The following is a 24,892-nucleotide window of genomic DNA, read 5'->3' on the forward strand; positions in this document are numbered from 1 at the left end:
TGAAATCCGAAATCTATTCAGCTCGTCATCCGATCTACATCTAGTATCTACCTCGCCTTAGGTGTTACAAATAACCGTTATGTAAACAAAACTAGTATACTCTATACAATATGTACTGTAGCAATAATCAAATTTTTCCTTATCGCCCTAATTTTGTTAACTATTTTATGAGCAGCAATTAAATGCAGACAGCTTTTGATAATGAATCTATTTGAAAATGTGACTAACTTTTTGCATTTATGGTTGGTTTGTAATTATAATTTTCTGTATTTTAGCTTATGTCTGGGTTTTATTTTGAAATAAAAACCGTATACAGAAAGTCATAAAGGTTGATCGAGAAAAGGTTAACACAACTTTGAAATCATCATGATGAAGTTGGATCAAACTGGTTGGTTGCCATAGTCTTTTAAGTATGTTTGTGTTATCTTTGCTTTTTCTAAGTTGTGAAATGGTAATGTACTTGCAAGCAACTTAATTGTTGGTCACAAAAAATAGAAATCGCACCAGTAAGTATTGATGTTTGATTTCTGTACTGTAAAGTAAAAGAAATTATGTGTGATTGTCATCCGATTTCGCCCAGTTTTCGGTAATCTCACACACCAAATTTGGTTAATATCAGTCAAATAGTTGCTGATATATATAAAGGGCTGTGAAATTTAATGCTTGTGGCGCATTTATTCAGTGAGTGATCGTACTTTAAGTAGTTTTCAACATAACCGTTGGATGAAGAGTGGGCGCGGTTAATATCCGATTTTACCCATTTTAACAAAGTTTGAAGAGTTAATAAAATAACTTCTTCCAGGCAAGTTTGGTTGATACATCTTAGGCGATTTGGAAGATATGTGCATTAAACCATTTAAGGGTCGGAACCACGCCCACTTTTAAAAAAATGTCAGCCCACAGATATCTCTGGCTACGACGAGCTCCTGCAACAATTTACCGTTTTGTATCTTAATTTGCGGCTTAGTTATAGCACTTTAAAAAATTTCGTTTAGTTACGTTTTGTGAGCGTGGCAATGTTCCGATTCCGCCCATTTGCAATACCACCACCCTTGGGTGTCAAAGAATATGCGTACCTAGTTTCTTGAAGATGTCTTAATTTTTGCTCAAGTTATGTACGGACAGACAGTCACCCGGATTTCAACTCATCTCGTCATCCTGATCGTTTATATATATATAACTACATATAGGTATATCTCGATTAGTTTTAAGTGATACAAACAACCGTTAAGTAAACAAAACTATTATACTCTGTTGCAACATGTTGCAAGAGTATAAAAAGTTCCATACCTACAATTACAATTACTGATACCTATACCATACATACATACATACATCAAAATGTTACTTGTCATCAGAAGCGAATTCGAGGCTAAAACGGATCAACAAACTCCAGCGATGGAAAATACCCAAAGTAACTGACCACCCATTGGTGACACCATACACGTCCATATGTATATAGTATTGTATATGAATGTATATATGTAAGTAAGTATCACGTAAGATCTATATAAAAAGGTGATAATGGTCCACTCAATTAACCATTCAAAGAAATGTGCTACATTTGACAGCGTGAACACTGCGTGGCCACAAGAATACAAACAAGCCGAGAGACTGTGTACAAATAGTTACACTATCTCTATCAGCTTTAAGCATAATATGCGCGTACACTTCAGCGCTCTGCCGTGAATGAAGATGTTAATCTGCCGAAAAATTAACATTTAATCAACTCAATAGTTTCGGTAGCGTAACAAGTTCGCATGTCGCTTGCGTGCGATATCACCCACTCGGATTCAAATTTACATACATATGTTTGTATGTATTTAAGTATGTAAATATTTAATTATTTATTTTTGAGTGCACACGTGTTGATAACAAATAGACATATATAGATATCTCATTGAGAAGTTAAGTGCGTAAGTGTGCCAGGGAGATATTGCGTATAAAGTATTCAGTTTCACGGAAAAATTTTTAGTTTAGTTTCGATTAAACTTAAGTTTAAATTTTGTAGTCAGCTAAGCAAGAAAAAGCTGTACCGAAGCTGTAACACGCTTCACAGGTGCATTTTGAAAGCACAAAATAATATAACACAAGAAAAAACGTTAACTTCGGTTGCACTCGAGCTATAATACCCTTCACAAATACAAATGGTTCCTTAGAAAAACTTGATTCCGATCATTCAGCTTGTATGACAGCTATATGCTGTAGGAACCCGATCTAAACAATATCTTCTACAATTCTATAATTGCCTAAGGTGATAATCCATTCCGAATTTCGTGAAGAGTTCTTGTCAAATGAAAAAAATTCTCCATACAAGCACTTGCTTCCGATTGTTCAGTTTGTATGGCAGCTATATACTATAGTGGTCCGATATCGATTCCAACAAATGAGCAGCTTCTTGGTGAGAAAAAGTTATATGCTAAATTTAAGATCGATATCTCCAAAACTGAGAGACTAGTTCGTGTACATGACGGACATGGATAAATAAACTCAGCTCAACATGCTGATCATTTATGTATATATATACTTATATTATAATGGTGCTAATATACGGACCAAAATTGGGTTTAGTGCCAACATCAAAGGTGCCCTGCTTCGTGGTAAGAATCGATTGGTACTTAGCGACTTCAACGCGAAACACGTTCTTTGGCATTCCTGCTTATCAAACGATCGTAGGGAGATCAATGACAAAGCACCCACCAGAATTATGGGTAACTGTATCAGCTCGTTTGACATCACCATCGCTAATGGAGGCTTGATAAAAAGCACCTACGATAACTTTAACAAAGCTAACTGGGTCGGCTTCACAGAATTCACCTACTGCCCGCTTCATTCCAGCTGGTAGAGTCTAAGTATTACGACGTTTCCAAGCTGAAGCAGCAGTCCTCGCAAATTAGCGCGACACCTTACGCCAGGGCGATTTCTGTGATGCCCGTATAAGGCATATCAATTTGGAGATTCGATAACTGGAAGATCAACATAAGCGGAAGAAATGGTTGGCGCACCTGAAGTCATGTAACCTCTCCGCCAGAGTGAGCAAGCTTTGTACTACTGTCAAATCCCTGTCCAACCCGATAACCTCGAAATCCAGGCAGATAGTTGTGATACTTTAAACAAATGTCATTCATTACAGAATATGGAAATTAAGCGAAATTAAGTGAAAAGTCCGGCTTTGAAAGAGTGAAAGTTCTTCTCATGCTATTCAAATGGCACTTTCAAATGACATATTTTGGTAAAGCCCACAAGATATCTGATCGTTTATGATACGTATCACGAAGCCATTGTTATAGGTATATATTGATTTACGGAATTTTGGACTTGAGTCGGATATAGTATAGTTTGTAAGCATTCATCTAGGCAATTGTATAATATGCGCTGCATTTATAAAGAAAATATAATTTACAAACATTTCGAGCATTCTAACTAAATTCAAACTCATACACAAAATAACGCGCATCATTAGTTTTAATTACAATTTGTTCATTATTATTTTACTTTTTAATTACAATTATTAACATAATATTTACCTCCAGCGCCCATTACTGTAAAATTTTCTTTAACTAACTGAGTTTTTCTTACTTAATATTAATTAACTTAATATTTTCGCATATTTGAATACAATCTTTAAACAATCTATGCAATATGAAGACCTCTAAATAATTACGTATATATTTATATATATTATATAATAAGGAAATAAGATTATTTCAATTTAAGTGCTCGTGCGAGGGTTATTTTGTAACAAACTCCGTCGTTTTTTCAATTGCCTCGAAGACTCCATTGACCGTCTTTTTCTATGCTTTATTCGCTCCTCTAATTGAAATTGCAAAACATCTGGCTTTGTATGTAAAGCAAATTGTATTTCTGGCATATTATATGAAGCCAGTAGAAAATTTATGCGGACACGATCCTCTGCTATTTGCTGTAGTAATGCTTTAGTTTCATCTGACGCAAGGAACTCAGCACAAACATCAGGTAAATCCTCACCGGTTTTGTCTGCCTGTGGTTTAGCATTAAGTATTTTCGGCGGAGTCTTCTGTAATTTTGGCGCCTTATTCTGTTGTATACCATCGGTACTGACAGTTGTTTTGTTTTTGGTCTTTGATGGCGTCTTATCTTCCTCATCATCTAGGGCTATTGTTTCAAATTGAATTTCCGGGCTTGCACACAGAGGATGATGCATACTCTTGCGCCGACTGCGTTTAGTTTGTAGTGCTAGAGCTGCGTTTGAAGTGCTAGCTGCGACTTTAGTGCTGGTGGCACTAGTACTTGTAGACGGGCTCTTTTGTATAGTTGATGTCGCTGGAACTTGTAAGGTATTTAAGGACGAAACTTCCGAAATTATTAACGGAGGAGGGGAGTTACTGCAAGAAGGAATACTTTCCCGTGGCAAAACTTTCTGTATATGTGAATCTGTAGTAGGTGGAACATTATTTGGCGCAGTCGAAATAGAGTTGTCTTTCACTACATGATCACTTTCACCTCTTTCTGATTCCTCCTCTGAATCAGAAATCTCTATCACTTTCGACATAATAAATGTAATTAATAAGAGGATATCTTTGTAAATACCACAATTTGTTTATCAACTATTTTCCGGCGTTGCTTCTTTAACAATTGACAATCAGCTGTTATTAGCAAAGACACATACCATAAAAATATCCCAGCTGGGATATTAAAGACAAAACAAAATGCCAGATTAAAATATTTTTCAAAAATATTTTCATTTTGCAATAAGGTCAAAGGTTTTAATAAGCGATACAGAAAATGAAATGAAATAATGGAAACATATAGTAACTGCTAACCTCAAATATCGAAATTCAAATAGAAACACATAACTTAAATAAGAAAAAATCTATTTAAATTATACTATAGTAAAGATATTTTCATTGGAGTACGAACTTTCTGATATTCTTATATCTGCTGACCGTAGCCTCCCACTTTCTGGCGTTGAATATATTTTAATACCTTTTATTTTTAATGTAAAATCTACTCCTGCAATCCCACTATTTGTTAAATCCCCGGTGAATTGCTTAAAAGCGCCACCAGAGTCTGGTACGAGTTTCTTAAAGCCCAATTTAAAACTCTAACCAAAACGCGTGTATATGTATGTTAGCTCATCCCTTTCTTACGCAAAGCATTTATCATATGATAATGTATGTAGGTATATATGCGTTTTGCACAATTAGGGTAATGCTTTTGGTGAACTCACCGTTTAAATAGCTGAATCAGCTACCGTATAAACCGGTTAGACCAAACCATAATTACGTATACAATTTCTGTGAAGGCTCGCAAAAAACACCAAAACTTGAACAAACATTTTTGTTAGTCCTAACGTTTAAATCTCGAATGAAAATTTATTAACAAAGTAATTAATTGTATTACATCAATAATGTTATTAAAAACATGTTTAATATATTTTTGTTAAGTCAATTAGAAATTGCAATATCTCACTTGATATACACATCTATGTTACACATGCAAGCTTAACAACAATTTAATAAATTTATAAACCTTCATAGGAGTATAACTATATTCCTAAAATAAGTTAAAGATTCATTCTTACATTTTATTTTTATACTCTCGCAACATGTTGCTACAAAATATAAGAGTTTTATTCACCTAACGGTTGTATGTATTACCTAAAACTAATCGAGATAGATATCGAGTTATGTACAAATAAATGTTCAGAATGACGAGATAAGTTGAAATCTGGGTGACTATCTGTTCTTCCATCTGTCTGTGCAAGCGGCAGTGAAGCCATTAACACCTTCCCCGAACTCCTCTCAATAAATAGCGTACTTGGAGTCAAACCACCACCCATTGCAGGCGAAGAGTTCGATTTGTCACGAGAATATAGAGTGACCCTTGCGCAACTTCGTTCTGGATACTATAACAGGTCAAACTCCTACTAATCCAAAATAGATTCCAACATACCAAATACATGTCCAGCGTGCAATGGGTCCCCGCATGACTCTAACCACCTCTTTGCATGCCCAGCGAACAGCACTCATCCAACACCCCTCTCCCTATATTCTCCCTGTAGTTTGGAGCAAGCGTACGCAATAGTTAGGCGCACCTGTGGACTGAAAATTTAAAAAAGTGATCTGATTCTTTCCTTTTACAGTATAGAAATCAAGAGATAATAAATATATGTATTATGATAAAACTTTTTGCAAATAGTGCCCTTAAGATGTACCCTCTTAATTTTGAAAATTATCAAAATCGGATTATAACTATTTAAGTCCTCAGATACTGAATATGTGTACCCCAGTATCTGTATAGTTGACTTTTTACCAAAAACTTATCGATATGTAAGAAATCTGAATAAAATTTAGAGAAAATCTATTATAGAATATTTTTAGAATAATACGTATAGCATACTCTTGTGTTAAAAGTGGTTATATATATTTTTCGGTTGACTTTATATCGCATATATCGGTCAATATGTAGGATGACTTAATTAAACTCAGAGAGAAGGTATTTCTAATATCAGTGTAACCCTGTGTCTAAAATTTATAAAATCGGGGCACTACTTCTCTATTTCTCATATCCCCCATATACCTAATATAAAGATTATAAATTTCCGACTACCTGGAACAATTTGTCTTTCTGGTGATGGTAAGTCATAATACCAATGCTGGATAAAATCTGGTCAATATATACCCTAGTTCTCATATACCTTCTATATATATATCAATATGTTAGCTATCTTAGCAAATTTAAGTGAACGTACTATAATATTGAATATACTATAGTTTTTATTAAGTGTGCGAAATCGGTCTACGCATTGCGCCAGCTGTCATATATTACGACTACATATGTATAATGATTTTCGTTAATTTAGCAGACTTTATGCCCAATATGTCGGCCAGTGTTATCTGCACAAAATTACTTGAAAATATGCTCGGGAGTATACTTGAAGAATACCAGACGTTAATTAATTCAGTCCAGAACTTCTCCTAGCCTCAATATATGTGATATCGTGTTTTCATGCATTTTGACTTTCCATCAGAATTTAAAGCATTTTTTTCGGTCAATTGGTGTTATATTTAATTGTAATTAAATGGACAATTTTTCAAAAAAAAAAAATAATGTGGTTTGGCGGTAATATGAATATGAATAAAATTTATATAGACCACGGTCAAACCTCATATCCCTAATATAGTGGATTATGTAACATCCGATTGATATTTTCCTCTTAGACCGCTGAAAGTATTTCCTCTTCATTGATCCTTGCAAATTGCGGGAGTATAAAATGTTCATTTACACTTGATCTTGTTAATATTCTAAATTCTGTACATTAACGAAACTTAGTAGGGATGAGACGATTATGATATATTATGAAGATTAAAGTGATAATTATACAAATTTGCATTAAAGTCTTTACATGGTTTGGAAAACTATTCGCTTAAAAGAAAAGAATTATCGAAACTATGCACAAAAATGATGTTGGTGAATATAAGAAATTCTTATTTTATGGGCAAATGCTTAATTGACGATAAATCTATATGGTGCGGAACAGAGTTGTGTGTGAAGTTGAAGTTCGCAATTAATAAATTCTTACCTTAATACGAAAAATTCCTACATTACTAATTGCTTATTTCAATTACTGAATCGTCCCTCAGATGAAGTACCCACACAGAGTCATGGGATATCAAAAGCAGAGCTATAAAATATTAACTCATTAACCATACAAGTTATGCAAATGTTGAAAAATGTAAATGCAAATGAAGTATTTGAGGACATTAACTATATGCAAAATGTATTTTTGGCAATTCTATCTGCTATTAATCCTAACATTATAAAACAAGATATAATTGCCTCCACATTTCAAATAAGCGAGAATAATATAATAATGCAGAAACACTGGTGTAGTGATGTAGGTCTCCTATTTCAACTATAAATAAGAAAAAAGGCCGCAGCGAAGCTATAATACCCTTCAAGGGTGCAGTTTTTATAAAGGGTATAAAAAGGTCTTTAAACTGATTTTGATCTGTCAGTTTGGATAGCAATTTATTTGGAAATTGTTGCATTGACTTAGCTTAGGGGTTAAGCTAAATTCTTGATCATAATATTATATTAAATTATATGCGTTTTATTTCTTCTTGAAAATCACATGTTTAAAAAAAATTAGCCTTTAGAACACACGGTGCACAATATATTATCTTTAAAAGTTATTATTTAATCAAAAGAGGTTCCATTAGACTCAATTCATCGTTCGGAAACGATCAACCAGCAAATCCGTAAATTTTTTCTGTTGCCATTTAAAGCAATGTGCTTCACCACCTGAGACATCATCAAAAAACGCTCTTTCATGTTGGTTTTCAGTTTTGAAATTAGAAAATATTCACATTGCGATAGGTCAGGAGAACACGGAGGGGAACTCGTTCGTTTTTTATACCCTGAACAGGGTATATTGAGTTTGCCACGATCTTTGTAAGATCCAAAAGGAAACGTCAGAGACCCTATAAAGGGTATATATAAATAATCAGCTTGACCAGATGAGTTCATTTAGCCAAGTCCGTCTGTCTGTCCGTCCGTCTGTATATAAAGAGAATAATCGGAATCAAATGCTTGTATGGAAAACTTTTCCATATGACAAAATACCTTTAAGAAATATAGCATATATCTGTCATACAAACTGTCTGATCACAATCAAATTCCTGTAAGGAATCTTTTGTATTTGTGAAGGGTATTATAGCGTCGATGCAACCGAAGTTAACTTTTTTTTTGTTTTTTGGTCTTCGTTTATTTCATGTGAAACAAAACGTGCACACATCTTTCGTTTACCCAAATCTTAATTTCAAATTCTCCAAATAGTGTTTTTACTCTTATTTAATATCTCAGCCAACATTCTCGCAATAAAATTTGCATCGCTACCAATTATAAATTTTTTCTTTTACTGAAGTGACAGTAACTTTCCTCCGATTTTCGTGACATTAGGTGCGTTTGAAAGAGGATGAATGCATCTTTTTAATGCTGCAAGTTTTCAATAATTAACGCTTTATATTGTATGTTTTAAATAGAAAGTTTAGTTATTTTTGGAACACACCTTGTACTAAACGATTTATAAATAGTCGATACAAAATAGTAAGGTCGAATAAAAGGGTTTATCCTAAATCGACAGTGAAAAATTCTTGGTATTATTCGGAATATGAAAAAAATGTCAAGTTTTCTTTGCCATTCAAATTATAAATAAATATAACATAATTCGAAAAGTTGGCATCAAACGCTTAAGTTTCCATGGCTTCGATGACTCGTATGCGAAGTTTGGTTAGTCAGGTTAGTTTAGGATTTATTGCTTCTTTTGATTAAGTAAAAAAAATATTTTACACTTGAGGCTAATACTTATATTTTAATTTTCTTCTTTTTAGTTTTTAATTCGGCAGCTAATTTTCAATTTTCGAAATTCTGCTGAAATTTATCTAAATAACTAACAGCAATTGAACTAAAATTCTTTACAATTGAATCATATATAATTATTTCATAGCGTTCTTCATTATGTCGCACAATTCGGCACGACTTTTAAAAGCGTAAATGAATGCATGGCATTACGTACAAACTCATATGCCACAAATGCAACCCGACCGTAAGTCTTCGGCGTTTCCAGACGCGCGTAGTAGTTGAGCATTTCCAGCACCAAAAGCAGTGGCAGACGTTTGGTGATAACAGTTTTGTTTGCCAAGCTGTAAGGATTATGTTTTGTAACGGTATAATAAAAAATATTTAAACGGTATAGGAAGACAATTGCTTATATATAAATAGCATTAATACACACCTTTTATAGATTGGCAACGAGAGCACTACACCGGTTAGATGTCCAAAATCGCGAGCCAGCACGAAAATTGCACTATCCTCATGGCGCATTTGTGTTGGATCCATACACCACTTGAAGGCCTGCAAATGAGTGATAAATATTACATCCTTCAGTAAACAACAATGCTGACGTTTACCATGCGCACCGACCAATGCGGATCCATGTCAATACGCAGCATGCCAAAATATATTAACACTGGCGAAATGCTCAGGCAACCGAGAATCAGGATTGCCTTAAACCGACAAAGAGTATATAAACTTTTGGCATATTTGCGGAATGTGTGTATCGTAAAAATCGTGAAAAAGCACGATAACAGACATTGATGTGGAAATTGTGCAGCCAAATAAATGCGACTTATTGACATGCCAGTCCCGGCTAGTATAACCGCTAACATACAACATGCGCTCATATATCGATTGGGCAATTTAAAACGCTGCCAACAGGCGGGCAAAAGTATCAAAGCCATTAAGTAAACAGTTGTGCTGAAGGATACCAAATGGCTCGAAGGAAAAGCTGCTGTCGTTTCACAAGTGCCATGATGTTGCTGTAACGTAGTCGTGGCATTATACTCACGTAACCACCAGTAAGGTCGGTTTGCCGGCGCAGACCTAGCCACAGCAGCAGTAAGTAAACATTTATATTATATAGAAAACTTTTTGAATATACTACAAATACCATTTGACTAGTGAGGAGAGCGTATTAAGTACACCTAACACGCTTACAAGTAGCACCATAAGCTGCTGGCTAAATACACCTATCACTGGAACATAGATGTCTAGTAGTTTTGCTGGCGTCAAATGCTCGCTGAGCAGCAGTAGTATCGGCCCCACAGGCGCAAAACTATAAGAAAGTAAATATGAGTAGTGTGGTTATATAAAGCTTACACTTTGGCACGTAAATTGCACACGGCGATATTGACTTACAAATTTTGCACCCATTGTATGATAAACAGCTCCTCACGGTAAAGTGCTGCTAATGGATTCACTAGTAATGACTCCAACATATTTTAAAGAAAATTACCTTAATTTGTGCTCTAAAATCACATTATTTATTACCTTTACTTGCTAGTCAATTATTATGGATTTTGTGCTTTGACATTTTGTGGGCATGCGCACTAACTATTGGCACCCTAGGAGGAATTTCTTTATGCAATAAAAAAATGGGTGAAATCAGTTAATAATCACGCCTACTCTTCATTTTCGCCTTCAAAATTTGTGCACTTCACGTTGATTTTATACCGCATCTACTGGTCAGTATGGAAGAAATTGAAATGAAATTCCTAAAGAATCTTTTTCTAATAAAAGTGTTTCTTTTTGACTGTTATTGTAAATAATGAATGCAATACAATGCTTAAATGACCTTCCTTATTTGTTTTTCTTTAAACTTTCCATCGTCTTCCCAAAAGTAGTGTTTTTTATTAAAGATTTGGCACGATTCTGAAAAAACTAAAAGGTTTTCCAATAAGAGTGATATAACACTAATTGTTAAGGAAATTCAAATGCTTCTTATTTAATGGGAAGTACAATCGATACAATTAAGTTCTAATTGTAACATCAATCAATTGGCCTCCGCAACTTCTTATGCAGCAACGAACTTTATGAACCCAATTTTCGAGTACTTTTTCCACTAAATCAATAGCATTATTGATTCTAAAGCTTGAAGAGAGTCTGGTTTATTACTAAAGACCAATGATTTCAAATAACCCCACAAGAAGTAGTCTAATGGTGTTAAATCACAACTTCTTGGAGGCCACTCAATGTCATAATTTCTTGAAATTATCTCGCAATAATTGGGTTGTTGCACATGATGTGTGGCACGTAGCTCCGTCTTGTTGGAACCAGATGTTGTCAAGATCAGCTACTTCCAATTGCACCAGACCAAAAACCACACCAAACTATTCATTTAGGTGAATGTAATGATTGTTTATGATAATTTGTGAACCTTCTTCGCACCAGAATCGACAGTTCTGTTTATTGACCGCACCACTCAGATGAAAGTGAGCCTCATCGGAATTGATTTTCTTAAAAAGATTGTATTTGGAAAACGATTATTTTGATAGTAAAATTTAATAATTTGTAAACATTATTCTTGTGTATATCTTAACAAGATGAAATTGTAAACATTACTGGAAAAAATTGCAGATCAAAACATATTTGAAATGACCGAAACCACACTTAAAAATCATATCATCCCTATTCTAAAACCCGGAAGATAATCGAAATCTGTGAACTGTAACTGATTCAAAAGACATAATGGATTAAACAACATTTTGTGCAAATATATAGTGTAGTTTGTTTGTAATCAATTGTTCAAAATAGCAAAATAAAACAGTATAGAAACGGTTTCAATTGAGTTACATGGAATGTGTGAATCTGTGGAGAGAAATATATTTGTTTTCAAAAGAGCACTACAGAACGGTACTCTGAAGATTTTGAGACATATCATAGAAGTACTGCATTGAGCAGAGTTTATAATAGAAATGTTCCAACAAGTTGCTTTAACATTTCTTCAATACAAGGGCGGGCTGCTAATACCATAGCCCACAAAAAGAACCGAAATTTCGATAAGATTACGATTTATTTCTCAACACTGCTAAAAGCATAGCACTTAACTCAGCGATGCTGAAACTTCTTTAACCCGCTTGAATTATACGTTTTTAGGAGATCTGAAAAGTTCATTTGGCTCAAATTTCTCCGCAGCAAGTGACTTTTTCAAGTTTGGAAAAAAGGAAAAAGAAGTCGAACGGTGCCAATTATGAAAAGTATTGAAACGGGGCAGCATTACTAACTTCCTCAATTTGGCCGGGACGACGCTGAAAGAGTATTTATTCGCCCAAAAATGAAACCGTTTTTTCATCACCTGGGCGTCGAATCGTCCCAATATTGCGGCAAAGTAGAGCCCTCTGTTACCACGTATCTGGTTTATACCAGTTGATCCATATTTCGCACGGTTGCGCTTGTTTTCTGGAGTGAGCCCAATGTTTCATACGAGAACTCGGTTGTGGTTCTTGTAGCGGGTATTTATTGGGTCGTTTACTAAGTAATTTCATCCGTTCGGAAAAAAGGTGTTAACTGAGTTGGTTTCATAAGGCATGCAAAAAACGTGGTTAGATACTAGAAATGTAATATGCGTTCAACGTTATCGGAAATGACACGGATTTTATCCGGCCACGTACGTTTTTTCCGGTAATTTCACCCGGTTTGGATCGGTAAGTAGTAATGACTTAAGCGGTCTTTTGAGCTGTCTACTGTCTTAGCTATTTCAATACGACATCGTCAACTTTTGTCAGGCTATCTTCGGTAGAAGCCGCTTTCGAAGTATTCGGACGTGATTACTCAAAATCCGACATGCGACCACATGGCTCTTTACTCGATAGTAACTTTTTCTTTCCACAGTGGTATCATCGGGTATTGTGGCTAAGTACTATGAAATTTGTACGTAGGTATGTATTTTGAAGGTTAGGTCTACCTATAATCTAACAAAAATATATCGGATCATTTCTAGTGAGTGTTTCACTCGGAAAGTATGAGCAATATTGAGACTTCCTCATAATAAATATATATACAAATTCCCTTGATCTATTAAAGTTTGTGTTGCGCTACAAAAACTGGATTGTCTCTAATGTTCGATGCATGTTATAAAACAACAACAATTTACACATTCGTTTTTTTATCTCATACAAACTTATTTAATTCATATAATAAATAATTACATAAGATTTAATTCGTTTTTACAAAATGATAACAAATAAGATTCAATAAATAAACTTCAATTGAAAGAAAGTGTCATAATTTAATGGTACAGTTATCGTATATATACATATACATAGAGCAGAATATAGTAGTGTAATAGCAGTAGTAGTATGTAGTAGAAGTATCAATACTTATATACAAATTATGTGGTAAAATTACATATACATATACAAGCAGTCCACACAGCGACAATACTTCATTTCTCCAGACAAATTCGTAAGTGATAGACAATTTCCATACTGACGGAAATATTGTAAAAGCGCTAATTTGACTAACAATTTTTAAATTACGTTTAATTTAGTTTTTGCTTAACTCATTTTTCGTACGTATTTTTGTGCAAAAGGCAATGAGTTAAATTAAAAATTTACTTAAATATTAAAAATGAGTAGATCCCAGAAGATTTCATAGTTTTTGGTGGCATTAATGTTGTCGTCCTTTCTTTGAATGATTAACCGTAAATGCATTGATGTGTTCCACCAGAAACTAATTCAAAATCCGTCACAATTAACCGAAATTCTCGAAATGATGTATAAAATATGGGAGCTTTCGCGTTTTGTTCACTTCGTCACAAGCCGACATTATGCTCTTCGTGAGCGGTCGCGGTCCACATGAAAAAACGCCAATTTTGGAAACCTGTTTAAAAGAAAATAATTTTACTATAATCGTTTTCTTAACTTTTATTTGTTAGACCGCTGCAGACCCCATAAAGTTAAGAAAATTTGCAAATCGTATTAGGTCGATTGTATTATTATATCTGGGTTTCATACATTTATGAAGATTGGGGAGCATGTGTTGTGGTTGGGAATACTGAACGGTTTATTGCTAATATAAAGCGTCTTTCTGCTACAGCGCTACAAAGATGATATTAATGGAATCATAGCTTTTTTTTTACGAAATTGTCCAACAAAGGCAATTCGAGTAAATATGGCGAGCATGGTTGAACGTAGAAGATAATGTTTGGTTGCAAGTACCTAGTTAGAGCCTTTAAAACAAGGCGATGTACATTAAATATTAAAAAGAAATATAACCTTTAAGTCTACATCTAAATTCAGAAGTTATTGGTTGAAAAATAATCAGATTTGGGGTAATACGTAGAAGGAGTTTAGTTCGAGCTAAACCAATTCAAAAATAATAACTGATGGTGGATACCTATACCACAATGATCACAGTGATAATGGCGATCACACTTCGATATACATAATTTGTCATACCAAAAATGTCTAAAGTTGTCCCTCATATATCGGCAAAGTGCTTTGAGGTATTAACAAACCTGTGGCTGCGACTAATTTTAAATCCACAAAATTCGCTAAGATGACTGAAGATGTGACATCCAATATGAACCTTGATCGACTCTGAGCTATGAGCTCTGAGGATCTTGTAACCACACAAGTTGCGTTAGTTGGAAGAAGCTCTCTGAACTCGCGCGAAGCTTAAGCGTCCATAATTAAACCCTCGTGTGAGGACAAAAAAGCTTCGTTGTATTCTTGAAAAAGCTCACTGCGCCGCTACTTCATCGGTTCCACTCTGGCAACAAGACCTTCGTGTTGAGATGAACCATAAGTTTACTAAATAAACAAAGTCATCTAGTACACAATAAGAGCTAAAGTTACGCTACAAATGCTTTTCAAAATCCTTCACTATTATTAGGGCTTTTTTTGCTGAGAGCAATGAACTTCTTGCGATCGATTCTGACTAAGAAGGATCTTGTAACCGCGCAATTTACGTTAGTTGTCAAAAGCGCACCGATCTCGCATGAAGCATAAGCGCCTAGTATTAAACCATATGAGGACAACGGAGCTTAGATCCATTCTTGACAAAGCTCACAGCGCGGTAACACATTGAGAAAGTTTATTAGTAAGCAAACGTACATATGTATAGGAAAGAACAATATTAAGTGGTTTATTTCTAATAAAGTCTTTGGCTATAAGGTGCTTCATACTTTCTTAGACCGATGGCGAAGATTGATTTAAATTAACCCGTCTCTCAACTATTTACTTACATATGAATGTTTCTTTTGAACGAATTTCAAAAAACTTGACATATCAGGTCGTCCAAAATGATTCACCGCCTTCAGACCCGTAAATATTGAGGTCTTCGATAGGCGCTGGAAGTGATTCTCACAAATGTACTGCAAGAGGAAGAGGCAAATTATTGAAATTAATTGTTTTAAATTTTCATTAACTTGAGTAATTTACCAGCATGGTGGTTCGCAGATCGAATTTGTGGAAAAATTGTGTTATGAAAATGTGTATTTCCAACACATTTGTGACATCCTTCTTCTCCACATCGCGCAGTACATCGATGAACCATTCGAAATGTTTGTGCGAGGGGCAAATCCAAAGGAAATATACCTTCTTGCATGCCACACCCGAGTACCGGTTCGTGCTTGTACCGAACACCAAATCGTTAAGCATTGATGCATAGGGTGTAACACCGATGCCACCGCCCACCATTACCGCTACCTCGAATTTGTACCAGTCCTGATTGCCACCACCAAAGGGTCCTTCAATGCGTATTTTAGGTTGATCCTCGGGATTGTAATTACAAGGATCAAAGTAATTGCGCAGCTTCCACGTCCATGGACCTTGCGCTTTTATATGACAACTGAGAAAATTCTCATGAGGCGCTGAGGTTAACGTAAAGCTATGCATTTCGTGTGGTCGAAAAGCAGTACACGACAAACGCACCCACTGCCCGGATAGATATTTTAGATTAGGTGGTCGATAGAACTTAATTTTGATAACATCGGAAGGCAGCAAATCCGTTTCGATAACATCCAGCGCCATGTATTTGGTGCGCAGCGAGACGATTTTATCCAGCGTGTATATAATGCCTGGACCTAGGAAGAACATCCAAAAGCGTGGTGGTCCAGTGATGCGCGCCAAACCGTGTATCAGGGACAATAAGTAGAGTCCCACGTAAAGTTGATGTGTATTCCAGAAGAACTTGTACGCCTTCTTGCGTACGGTCGGGTGTGCAAAAACGAAGATTATGCACATGACAATAAAAAGCAGTATGCCAGTGGTGCCTTGGGAAAGAAGAATCCACATTTATTTCTAAAAATTGTCTACTATATTTCAGACAACTTACCGGTAACTGTCTGGAAAAGCCAAAATGTAATATCCGGCTTATAGTCGGAGGCAAAGTGCACTTCCCGTGTAAGACACCGTAAATTCTCATGAGATTGTGTAGAGACATGGTAGAAATTAACGATATGACCGATGGTATGCAACACCGAGAAGAAAAGCGCAGTACAAGCCGCGATTTTGTGAAATTGTATGTGTGCATCAAGTGGAATATACTGTTGTATGGGGAACTCCTTCAGTTTGGTGATAAGGTTTCTGAAATTAAAATTATATTGTACGGTTATTCAATATACGAAAAAAGTGTTTCCTTTATTGCAGCCATACCTGGACATTGTGAGTAGTAATAACGAGTAGCAGAAGGAAAGCGAGGCTGCTGAGCCACGTGTTATGGCAATACCGACACCCATAATATGTCGCAGATCCGTGTGCTCAGCCATGAATGAGTAGTCTGTAATTATTTTCCGTAATTAAACAATTATAAAACTCTACTTCCATCGATTACTCACGTATGAAGCGCTCTACAAACAACACTATCGTGATGACGTAGAAGAGAAACAAATAAAATATGTTCTGTCGATTTTCTTCCAAGAACGTTATGTAGCTGTCCCATTTCTCTTGCAACCAATGTCGTGGCTTTTCCTGCATTGGCTCGATGTTGAATGAGGTCATACGCGCCACATTAGTTGAAGTGTCGAGGAAATTCTGTTTAGCACCTTTGCAATCCAAACCGATAGCCACAAAGTCACCCTTATATTCTTTCATCATTAATTTAAAATCCTGATAAGTTAAATGATTTTTATGCTCTAGTCCAACGTCTTGGAACATGCCATCAATCAGCTCGGTCACCTGATCATCACCCAAACTGGTGGTGCGCGCCATCTCCACTAGTGAGCGCATCATTTCACTTAATTCACCTTTATCGATGACACCGTTACGATCATTGTCGCACATATCGAAGATAATACGCAGCTTATCGTCGGTCTTGCCACGCGAAAATAGCACCACAGTCTCGAGAAACTCCTGAAAGCTTATGCGCCCATCTTGATCCTTATCGACAATATTGAACATTTTACGGACGAACATGTCGTTCGGCTTCATGCCAAGCGCCGCCGCAAACTCCGCTTTTGAGAGACTAGTGCGCATTACTGTCATTACTTCGCCATCGGTGGAGGCGTCCGAGCGTCGTCGTCGCTCGCCAGGTCGTAAGCCAAATGTTAGCGCATATGCTTCACGGAAGAAATACTCCAAACGCTTCTGCCGTCTCTCACGCGTTTCAGCACGCGCTAGCATAATTTCACGATTCACTTCAACCAGCGTCATTTCTTTTTTATGCAAAAAGAGAAAGTCTTCCAACTTCTTAACGAACTTACGTCGCGCACCATAAGATTCTAACTCCAGTACCAAATCATGATCATTCGGCACACGCAGTAGTATATATGGCTTCTTCTTAATGTGATTCGTTGATGATTCCTCCACTGTGATCACTTCCACATTTTTCAAATTAAAACTACGCAATTTCTCACCCTTCCTATCCACTGTGTAGATAGCCGCCTCTGGACCGAATTTTACAGTCACCAAACGTTTGTGATTCGCATGCAGCCATTCGCGCGCCAGCATTTTGTCCACCGAGCCTTTATTTTGTGCAGAACGCAAGGCTTCTTGGCGTATTTTTAGCTTGCGTCTTTTACTATTTTGTAACTTCACCACACAGTATCCAGCGCCTGCGCATAGTATGGGCACAAATCCGAGAAAAACGCAAGCATAAATGAACATCAACTCCGAACCAGAAAAGTAATCGTATCCTTCGAGGTATTGACAGGGCTCCAGCTCTGAGGCGTTTAGTTGCATGGGCTGTGGACAAGGGTCACCTTCGTGCCACATAAACACATCGCGTTGTATATCGGAGTCGTTAATGTCTGTGCTGTTTACAATAATGTCCCACATGGTTATCTGTCGTAGTTCTTCGATTTCTTCGCGCGTAAAAATACCATTCCGCTCATTTTCAAACCAAAAGCGATCGGCGTCACGCAAACGCTCAAATTGTTCCTTTATTACAACTGTGAAGAACTCGCCTGGTTGACCGTATGATTCCAACATGCCACCAACATAGACATCCACATTGTCTAGACGATCATCGTAGGCAGTAATCAGCATTCTGAAATAATATAAACCTTCCTTAATGATAAACTTGCAGACTCGGTTTAAATAACAATAAATAAAACTAAAAAAATCTTGAGCTGCTCTCAATTCGTGTTTTTTTCTACTAAGATGAATGTGATTCTGGAGAGAAAAATCCGAAGTTTTCTTTGGGCACTAGCTCAAAACACATGTACTCGTTTACCAATATTAAACCTAAGAAGATTTGACCGGACGAAACATGCATCTTAATGGGTCATTCCTATAACATAAGATTTCTTTTGAAATGCTTGAGGTGAACACTATCAGAGTAACTGTGAGATTTAATGTGGCGATCTTCTAAATCGTGGGTGATTCCATGAAGTTTACTAACCTTAATAATTCGGGATTTTTTTCAAATAGTTCCGGATTAATTTCCTTCCAATCATTACGACGCGACAACCCAAAAGCCTCACGCGCTGTATTGTAGTCAGGCAAACCATTATCACGACCACGCATGATATTCAAAGCACCCAAGTCACGTCGTGTGAACTCCATCGGACCGAAAAGTTTATCACGGACATCTGTACACAACACGGGATCTTCACGTTCAGCAATCTGTGAAGACATACCCAATAGCACCTCCTCGACTGTGGTGTCCGTGAAGAAATCCTGCGGATTAAAAGTCAAATACTTAAATAATTAAAAAACAAGTTTCCAGAAAACTTACACTTGAGTCCCACCAAGTAGAACATAATCGTATTGCAGGATAGCCCATAGGTGTTTTTTTGTAATTACATTTAGTGTCCCGGCGATAGATGCCAGGTGGTATCATTGTATGACCGAAGCGGAATGCCGCCGCTTGGAAGATGTGTCCAACACCAGGATGAATTTCCTGCTTGTAGCCTTCGTAAGGATTTACTTCCGAACCCAAAAAAGCTGGCAGATACTCATACATAATAACATTTTGCAAACTAGCGATGACCATGTGACGCGCACGTTGGAAGATATCCTCATCACTCCAGTCGGAATGAGCGCGCTTAATGCGTTGTGCGAGAGTATTATGCCAACGCAAGAAGAGTATGGCGAATGAGAGCACAGCGGGATTTTGATTTGTACGCGGGTCACCAAGTACTGGCGCAAAATAGATTAAAATTAATTTACAGGAAGAATTACAACAAAAAACTAACTTACAAAATAAACGCTCTGGGCTAAGCATCTTCATAACATTCGGCGCTGGGTTGTTGAAGAGCGGTACTCGCATTGTGTTTTTAATGGGCATTTTGCCACCCTTCTCCGTAAGCAGTGTGCCATTGTGGAACGACCGCATTGCATTGAGCCACGCCTCTGAAGTACTGTAAATGAAACTGCCATCAATCCATGCAGTCATTTGATTTATCTGCGGAATGTAGATTTTTGATTGGGATCAGGCATAGAGTAAACTTAAATTGAGTCTCGATTATTCGTAACATAATTACCTGTTCACGCGGTGCATTCGGACTCTGCCCAGTATCACGATCGTATGCAGCACGATGGAATGGTATATAACGATCACCACGACACTCACGATCGTACATTGCGTCGCATTTTTCAATCTCAATACGATGCATCTCGATAGGGCAACCCGACTCTGAAGCCATCACTATTTCGTTCGCCACTACTTGTCCGAAGAAGGCCAAGAATGCGGTGCGATTGTGCTTGGATGCCAAGCCATCGCGGCCACCCATGAATAAGCGACTCAGTCGACGTGTAGACGGTCGATTTGAGCCAGCCATAGCGTAAACTCCGTCCGAATATGAGGGAGGTGCCTTTCGCACCAAGTGACTATCTAAAATTTCAAAAATTAAAAGGTATAAGAAATAAACTTTTATAAAACACAAAGGATATTAAAGTACCAAAATATAGGGATTGGATTAACGGGAATATAGAGCAAGGGCAGTTTGATTTTTTCCCATTATTGAAGTAAAACATTTTTTAACTTCTCTTTGAAAGAAAACATTCTCGAACTTCTTTGTTAAGATGATTCCACAAATTCTCTGTGGGATTTGTGTTGTTTGATTGACCAATTTGAGTGGCCGATTTTTTGATCTATGTCCAGATTTTGGGTGGTGTTCTCATACAATTGAAAAAAATGCGCTATAGGTTTTGTGTTTTGGTGTTAAATAAAATTTCCACGCTTCTTGGTAAATTTACTTTTAAAATATCAAGGGAAGTATTTTGATCCATTATTCCTTCAATAAAATGAAACGACCCGGTTCCAGCACCTGAAATTGAGCCACATCTCATAACTGATTCTCCGCGGTGTTTGGCAGTTGGCTTTAGATTACTCAGTTCTAACTCCTCATTTGACTTCCGACCCAAAAACGCTAAATTTATTTTCTTCGGTAATCAAAAGGGTTTTCTTAAATGAAAAAGTCTTTACTTTCGAGCTATTTTACAAACTTTGATTTCGCTTGTTAATCAATGCCATCTACATTGGTGTCCGAGTTTGGCTTGAAGCCACTGTATGTTTTATGAGAAAAAAACTAGTTAGATTAGAATATATCACTGTTTTGATTTCGGTGTGAATATTTAACTTTTTCAAAGAGATTTTATCTTGAAATAGTTAATAAACCACTGTCAAAGATATGAGAAACGATCAATCTTCGTAAAGTTTGAAACTAGAGCTGATAGAGAGAGTTCAACAAATTCAACTTATTCACCATTATGGTATATGAAGTCTGTGCAAAAAATAATGGAAATTTTCGTTTTTTGAAAAAAATATTTATTCATTTGTTTACATTAATGTTGTCACCTTCACAATAGCCCCCATTCGATATTTTGGTATGCACTCATGCCAGCGTTTCTTTCAATCGTCGAAACACTTCTCAAACTCGATTTTTGGGATAGCCTTTAGCTCTTTCAGCGATTTTCCTCTTCTTGTAAAAAGGCGGCCCTTTAAAGTTATCTTTAGCTTCGGAAATAGGAAAAGGTCACACGGAGCCATGTCTGGCGAGTAATGAGGCTGGAACAACTTTACAGTATAGTTTTTGACCAAGAAATCAACAACAAATTCTTTGATCTGTTTCTTTCAGCAACTGCTATAAAGGTAAGTAACTAATACAGCTTAACATTTTATCGTACTTCAGGGGCATATACATATGTATATCAATTGAAAATTGAACACTCCAAAGCCGCAAAATTTTAATTTTAATTCCAATTTATTTTTTGAACACACCCCGTATGGTAAAGAAGCATGAAACAAATTGGCTTTAAAAGGAGTACAATTCAGTGAGGCTAAGGAATCGATGGAACATTCATTAGAATAAAGTCTTAATATTGTTATCAATGCAACCATGTGCATCTAACAGTGGACTAGCCGGAGACCCTTTAGCTTACAGCAACATCACTGTGTATTGACCTGGGTCCTTTGTAGCAAAAATTAATTAAGGCGTGTTTTTTCCTGCTTCGATTTGATTTGCTCAAAACAAAAGGTAGAAAAATAGTATTTATTGGGCACCCCTAGTCTATAATTCACTTTACTAAAGTGGAATGATAGTTAGAATCAATTCACACCATAAAGGGTTTATTAACACTGTGTAACTATTAACACCATAAAAATAGTAATTTAAAATGTAAAATAAATGAATGATACTTTTTTTAATACAAACTACAATGAAGTGAATAAAAGCGGTAAATTAAAATGGGCCCTTCAAAGGCAAACACATTAAAGATATTTAAAAATCTATTAGACACCCACATATATTTCAAAAGAACAGTATGAATTGTAGCTAGTAGAAATATTCAGCTCACGATCAGCGAGCGATCACTACACACGAGCCACGTTGTACACGAATATGCAAATGTTTTATGTGCGTGGGAGTGTGTGTATGTGTGTACAGCATGACGCTATCACCGTAGGGTGCATTGATCAGCTGTGCGCAGTTAAGAGGGGCTTTGCTGGGCATGAATGTTGTAAAAATAGCTTTGTATATTAAGTGCAATCTTTTCGCTAGAAAGGGAAAACGGGTCAACGTCACGAGCAACTTTTGGCTTTGAGATATTTCATAATAGTTGCTGAATTGCTAATCTAATACGTGTCTCGTCTACCAGTTGTATACCTATTTACATACCGGCAGACATGCCCATTTATAGGCTTATAAATATTTATCTCCTTGTCTGTGTTTGCGGTTGTACTCACCAACTGATCCCCAGTCTGGATGCGCTAAATTATTGTACCAGCCATCGTAGCGCTGCTTCTCTGTTAAACTGTACATTTTATCTGTAAAAAAAAGATAAACGTGGAGCAAATATTAATATCAATTATGCTTTGTATGTACATATATAGAAATTATCTGCAAGTTCATTGATATATTAATTTGTTTTATATTAATAAATTATCTTTATATTTACTTGAGATTATGAACACGTTGTATTTACCTAGTTTTATCTATACAAAATGAGTTAATATTCAGTTAAGAATTTAGAGGATTTCATGGTTAAAGAAATAAAAAGGCTTATTTAATCCCGAAAGTTTTAACAACTATAATGTACTTTGAAAGCAGTTTAGATTTAATACTTAGAAAAACGTATTTTTTCTGGTATACTAAAGTAATGACTTTAGTTGGCTAGCAAAGAAAGTATTGAAAAATTTGACTTAATTTGCTCAAAGCGCAAAGGCCACCATCACAAAGTCTTTCTTGTAATGACTAGACAGAGTGGAGAGATATATCTATCAGCCAGTCACTGCGATAATTTGTCAATGCTATTCATTAACTAAAATGTCAACAGGACGCTCAGAGGGCCTTTCTCTCAATTCCCACGACAGCCGATTCTACGTTGGCCGCATTTTACCAGGCCAAGGGCTCTCTCGTCGGCGATTTAACCCTGTTTGGTTCAGGGAGGACCAAATTTATAACGAAGTGTGTTATTTCTTTATTATTGGAAAAGAATACGACTTCATAGCAAAAAAGGAACATACACACAGCACAGAATTGCGAAAGATTAACATTATCAAATAATGCAGCTCTACAAAAAGAAACATTTTTGGTTGCTCTATATATATTAGAAAATTTTGATGTTTGGAAGTGTCCATGTTAAAAATCAGACATAGAGATATCTAGACTTACAGTCTTGTTTGTTTTACTGAATGAAAATCTCAGTTTGCGTTTTAAACGTGTTTCGCATGTTCTCAGCAATGATGTTGCAAACAGAAATCTGTTCAGTCTACCAGTAAAAGTGAATGGGGGGAGGGGTAAAATTTACATAAAAGTTATTTTCCTAAAATGTCTTCAGCGATTTACTATGTGTTCAAATTAGGAATGGCAAAGCAATTTGTCAAAGCGTTGGCCGTGAAAGGAAAGTAATGACTGTTTTGAAAATTGAAGCTGGGAAAAGTTTTGTGTTGGTGATCGAAAATCCAGCACAAAATTCTGAAAAATATGCTGACAAACTTTCAGACTCTAGGGTTTGCTCATTAGAATTAAGTTAGATATCTTTGATAATATTTGAAACTGTAATGAGGAACAAAGAGTGCGGTTCCAGCGGGAGCTAAAAGTGACGAAAGGTCAAGGTGGATAGTTCGTCACATGATAACAGATTACCTAAGGTCCTTGAAAAGAGATTGTCAGCTGGAAAATTATAAAAGAAATGCTCATAAGATGGTTTGCTGAAATATATATGTTTTCGACATTTTTGATTCTGCTTACTTCGATATATGTTCATTTTTGAAAACAAAACTGCCATTATAAATATATTTGTTATTTTGTTCTTTTTTTCTGATTTTTATAGTGTAAAATGAAAATAAATATTTATTCATTAAAAAATAAGCGAAACTTTTAATTATTAAAATTAATGTGCAACAAAATACAAATTCAATTAACACCTTTACTCTCAGTAATACATGTTTATGGATATTAGCAATTATTTGGAAGGGCATAGTTGGCTAAAAACATATGTTTTCGAAAAAGTAATTAAATGACAATGCATTCGGAACTGCAAATAATTAATTACTCAGAAGTGCGAGCGCTCTGCTGGCATTGGCAAGTGGTTTTCGTGTAACCACATGTGTGCACTCGTGTATGCATGCGTTCGTGTCTGGCGCTCGTGCATGAAAATCGTATTTGGTCACAATTTAACAAAAA

The 24,892-nt window shown here is 36.1% G+C and overlaps 3 protein-coding genes and 1 long non-coding RNA gene across 7 annotated transcripts in view; 1 reads left to right on the forward strand and 3 right to left on the reverse strand.

The window, feature by feature from the left end:
• Positions 1-3,459: 3,459 nt before the first annotated feature.
• LOC106625867 (uncharacterized) lies at positions 3,460-4,620 on the reverse strand. The gene has a single exon (XM_014245686.3). It carries the CDS (start codon positions 4,529-4,531, stop codon positions 3,713-3,715), a length of 819 nt encoding a protein of 272 aa, XP_014101161.3. The 5' UTR covers positions 4,532-4,620; the 3' UTR covers positions 3,460-3,712.
• A 4,707-nt stretch (positions 4,621-9,327) lies between these two features.
• G6P (Glucose-6-Phosphatase) lies at positions 9,328-10,832 on the reverse strand. The gene is made up of 5 exons (XM_036376561.2): positions 10,741-10,832; positions 10,493-10,657; positions 9,954-10,425; positions 9,779-9,897; positions 9,328-9,686 (listed from the first exon to the last, which is right to left on the reverse strand). The coding sequence occupies exons 1-5, from the start codon at positions 10,818-10,820 to the stop codon at positions 9,500-9,502; spliced, it is 1,023 nt and encodes a 340-aa protein (XP_036232454.2). The 5' UTR covers positions 10,821-10,832; the 3' UTR covers positions 9,328-9,499.
• LOC138856301 (uncharacterized) lies at positions 9,632-12,143 on the forward strand. Its single transcript, XR_011395472.1, has 3 exons — positions 9,632-9,733; positions 9,788-10,440; positions 11,959-12,143. It is a non-coding gene; the product is annotated as an uncharacterized lncRNA (long non-coding RNA).
• Positions 12,144-13,477: 1,334 nt separating this feature from the next.
• Positions 13,478-24,892, reverse strand: part of Duox (dual oxidase) — a 42,966-nt gene continuing 31,551 nt past the window's right edge. For all 4 annotated transcript variants that reach the window (XM_036376559.2, XM_036376555.2, XM_036376556.2 and 1 more), the window contains 11 exons: positions 22,951-23,031; positions 20,249-20,598; positions 19,965-20,169; positions 19,501-19,904; positions 19,165-19,442; positions 17,162-18,810; positions 16,980-17,103; positions 16,660-16,910; positions 15,765-16,597; positions 15,569-15,697; positions 13,478-14,202 (listed from right to left, as the gene is read on the reverse strand). In XM_036376559.2, the coding sequence (XP_036232452.1) occupies positions 14,074-14,202; positions 15,569-15,697; positions 15,765-16,597; positions 16,660-16,910; positions 16,980-17,103; positions 17,162-18,810; positions 19,165-19,442; positions 19,501-19,904; positions 19,965-20,169; positions 20,249-20,598; positions 22,951-23,031 (4,433 nt within the window). In that variant the 3' untranslated portion in view covers positions 13,478-14,073. The remainder of the gene's footprint in view (positions 14,203-15,568; positions 15,698-15,764; positions 16,598-16,659; positions 16,911-16,979; positions 17,104-17,161; positions 18,811-19,164; positions 19,443-19,500; positions 19,905-19,964; positions 20,170-20,248; positions 20,599-22,950; positions 23,032-24,892) is intronic.

Source organism: Bactrocera oleae, chromosome 3 (genome assembly GCF_042242935.1).
Source record: "Bactrocera oleae isolate idBacOlea1 chromosome 3, idBacOlea1, whole genome shotgun sequence".
Classification (NCBI taxonomy): Eukaryota; Metazoa; Arthropoda; class Insecta; order Diptera; family Tephritidae; genus Bactrocera; species Bactrocera oleae.

Coding starts and splice junctions, on each gene's coding strand:
- LOC106625867 (XM_014245686.3), bottom strand. CDS start 4,531: ATGTCGAAAGTGATAGAGATTTCTGATTCAGAGGAGGAATCAGAAAGA.
- G6P (XM_036376561.2), bottom strand. CDS start 10,820: ATGTTGGAGTCATTACTAGTGAATCCATTAGCAGCACTTTACCGTGAG. Junction 10,426..10,492: donor CTCTCCTCACTAGTCAAATG/GTATTTGTAGTA, acceptor TGCTGTGGCTAG/GTCTGCGCCGGCAAACCGAC. Junction 9,687..9,778: donor TCGTTGCCAATCTATAAAAG/GTGTGTATTAAT, acceptor TAATCCTTACAG/CTTGGCAAACAAAACTGTTA.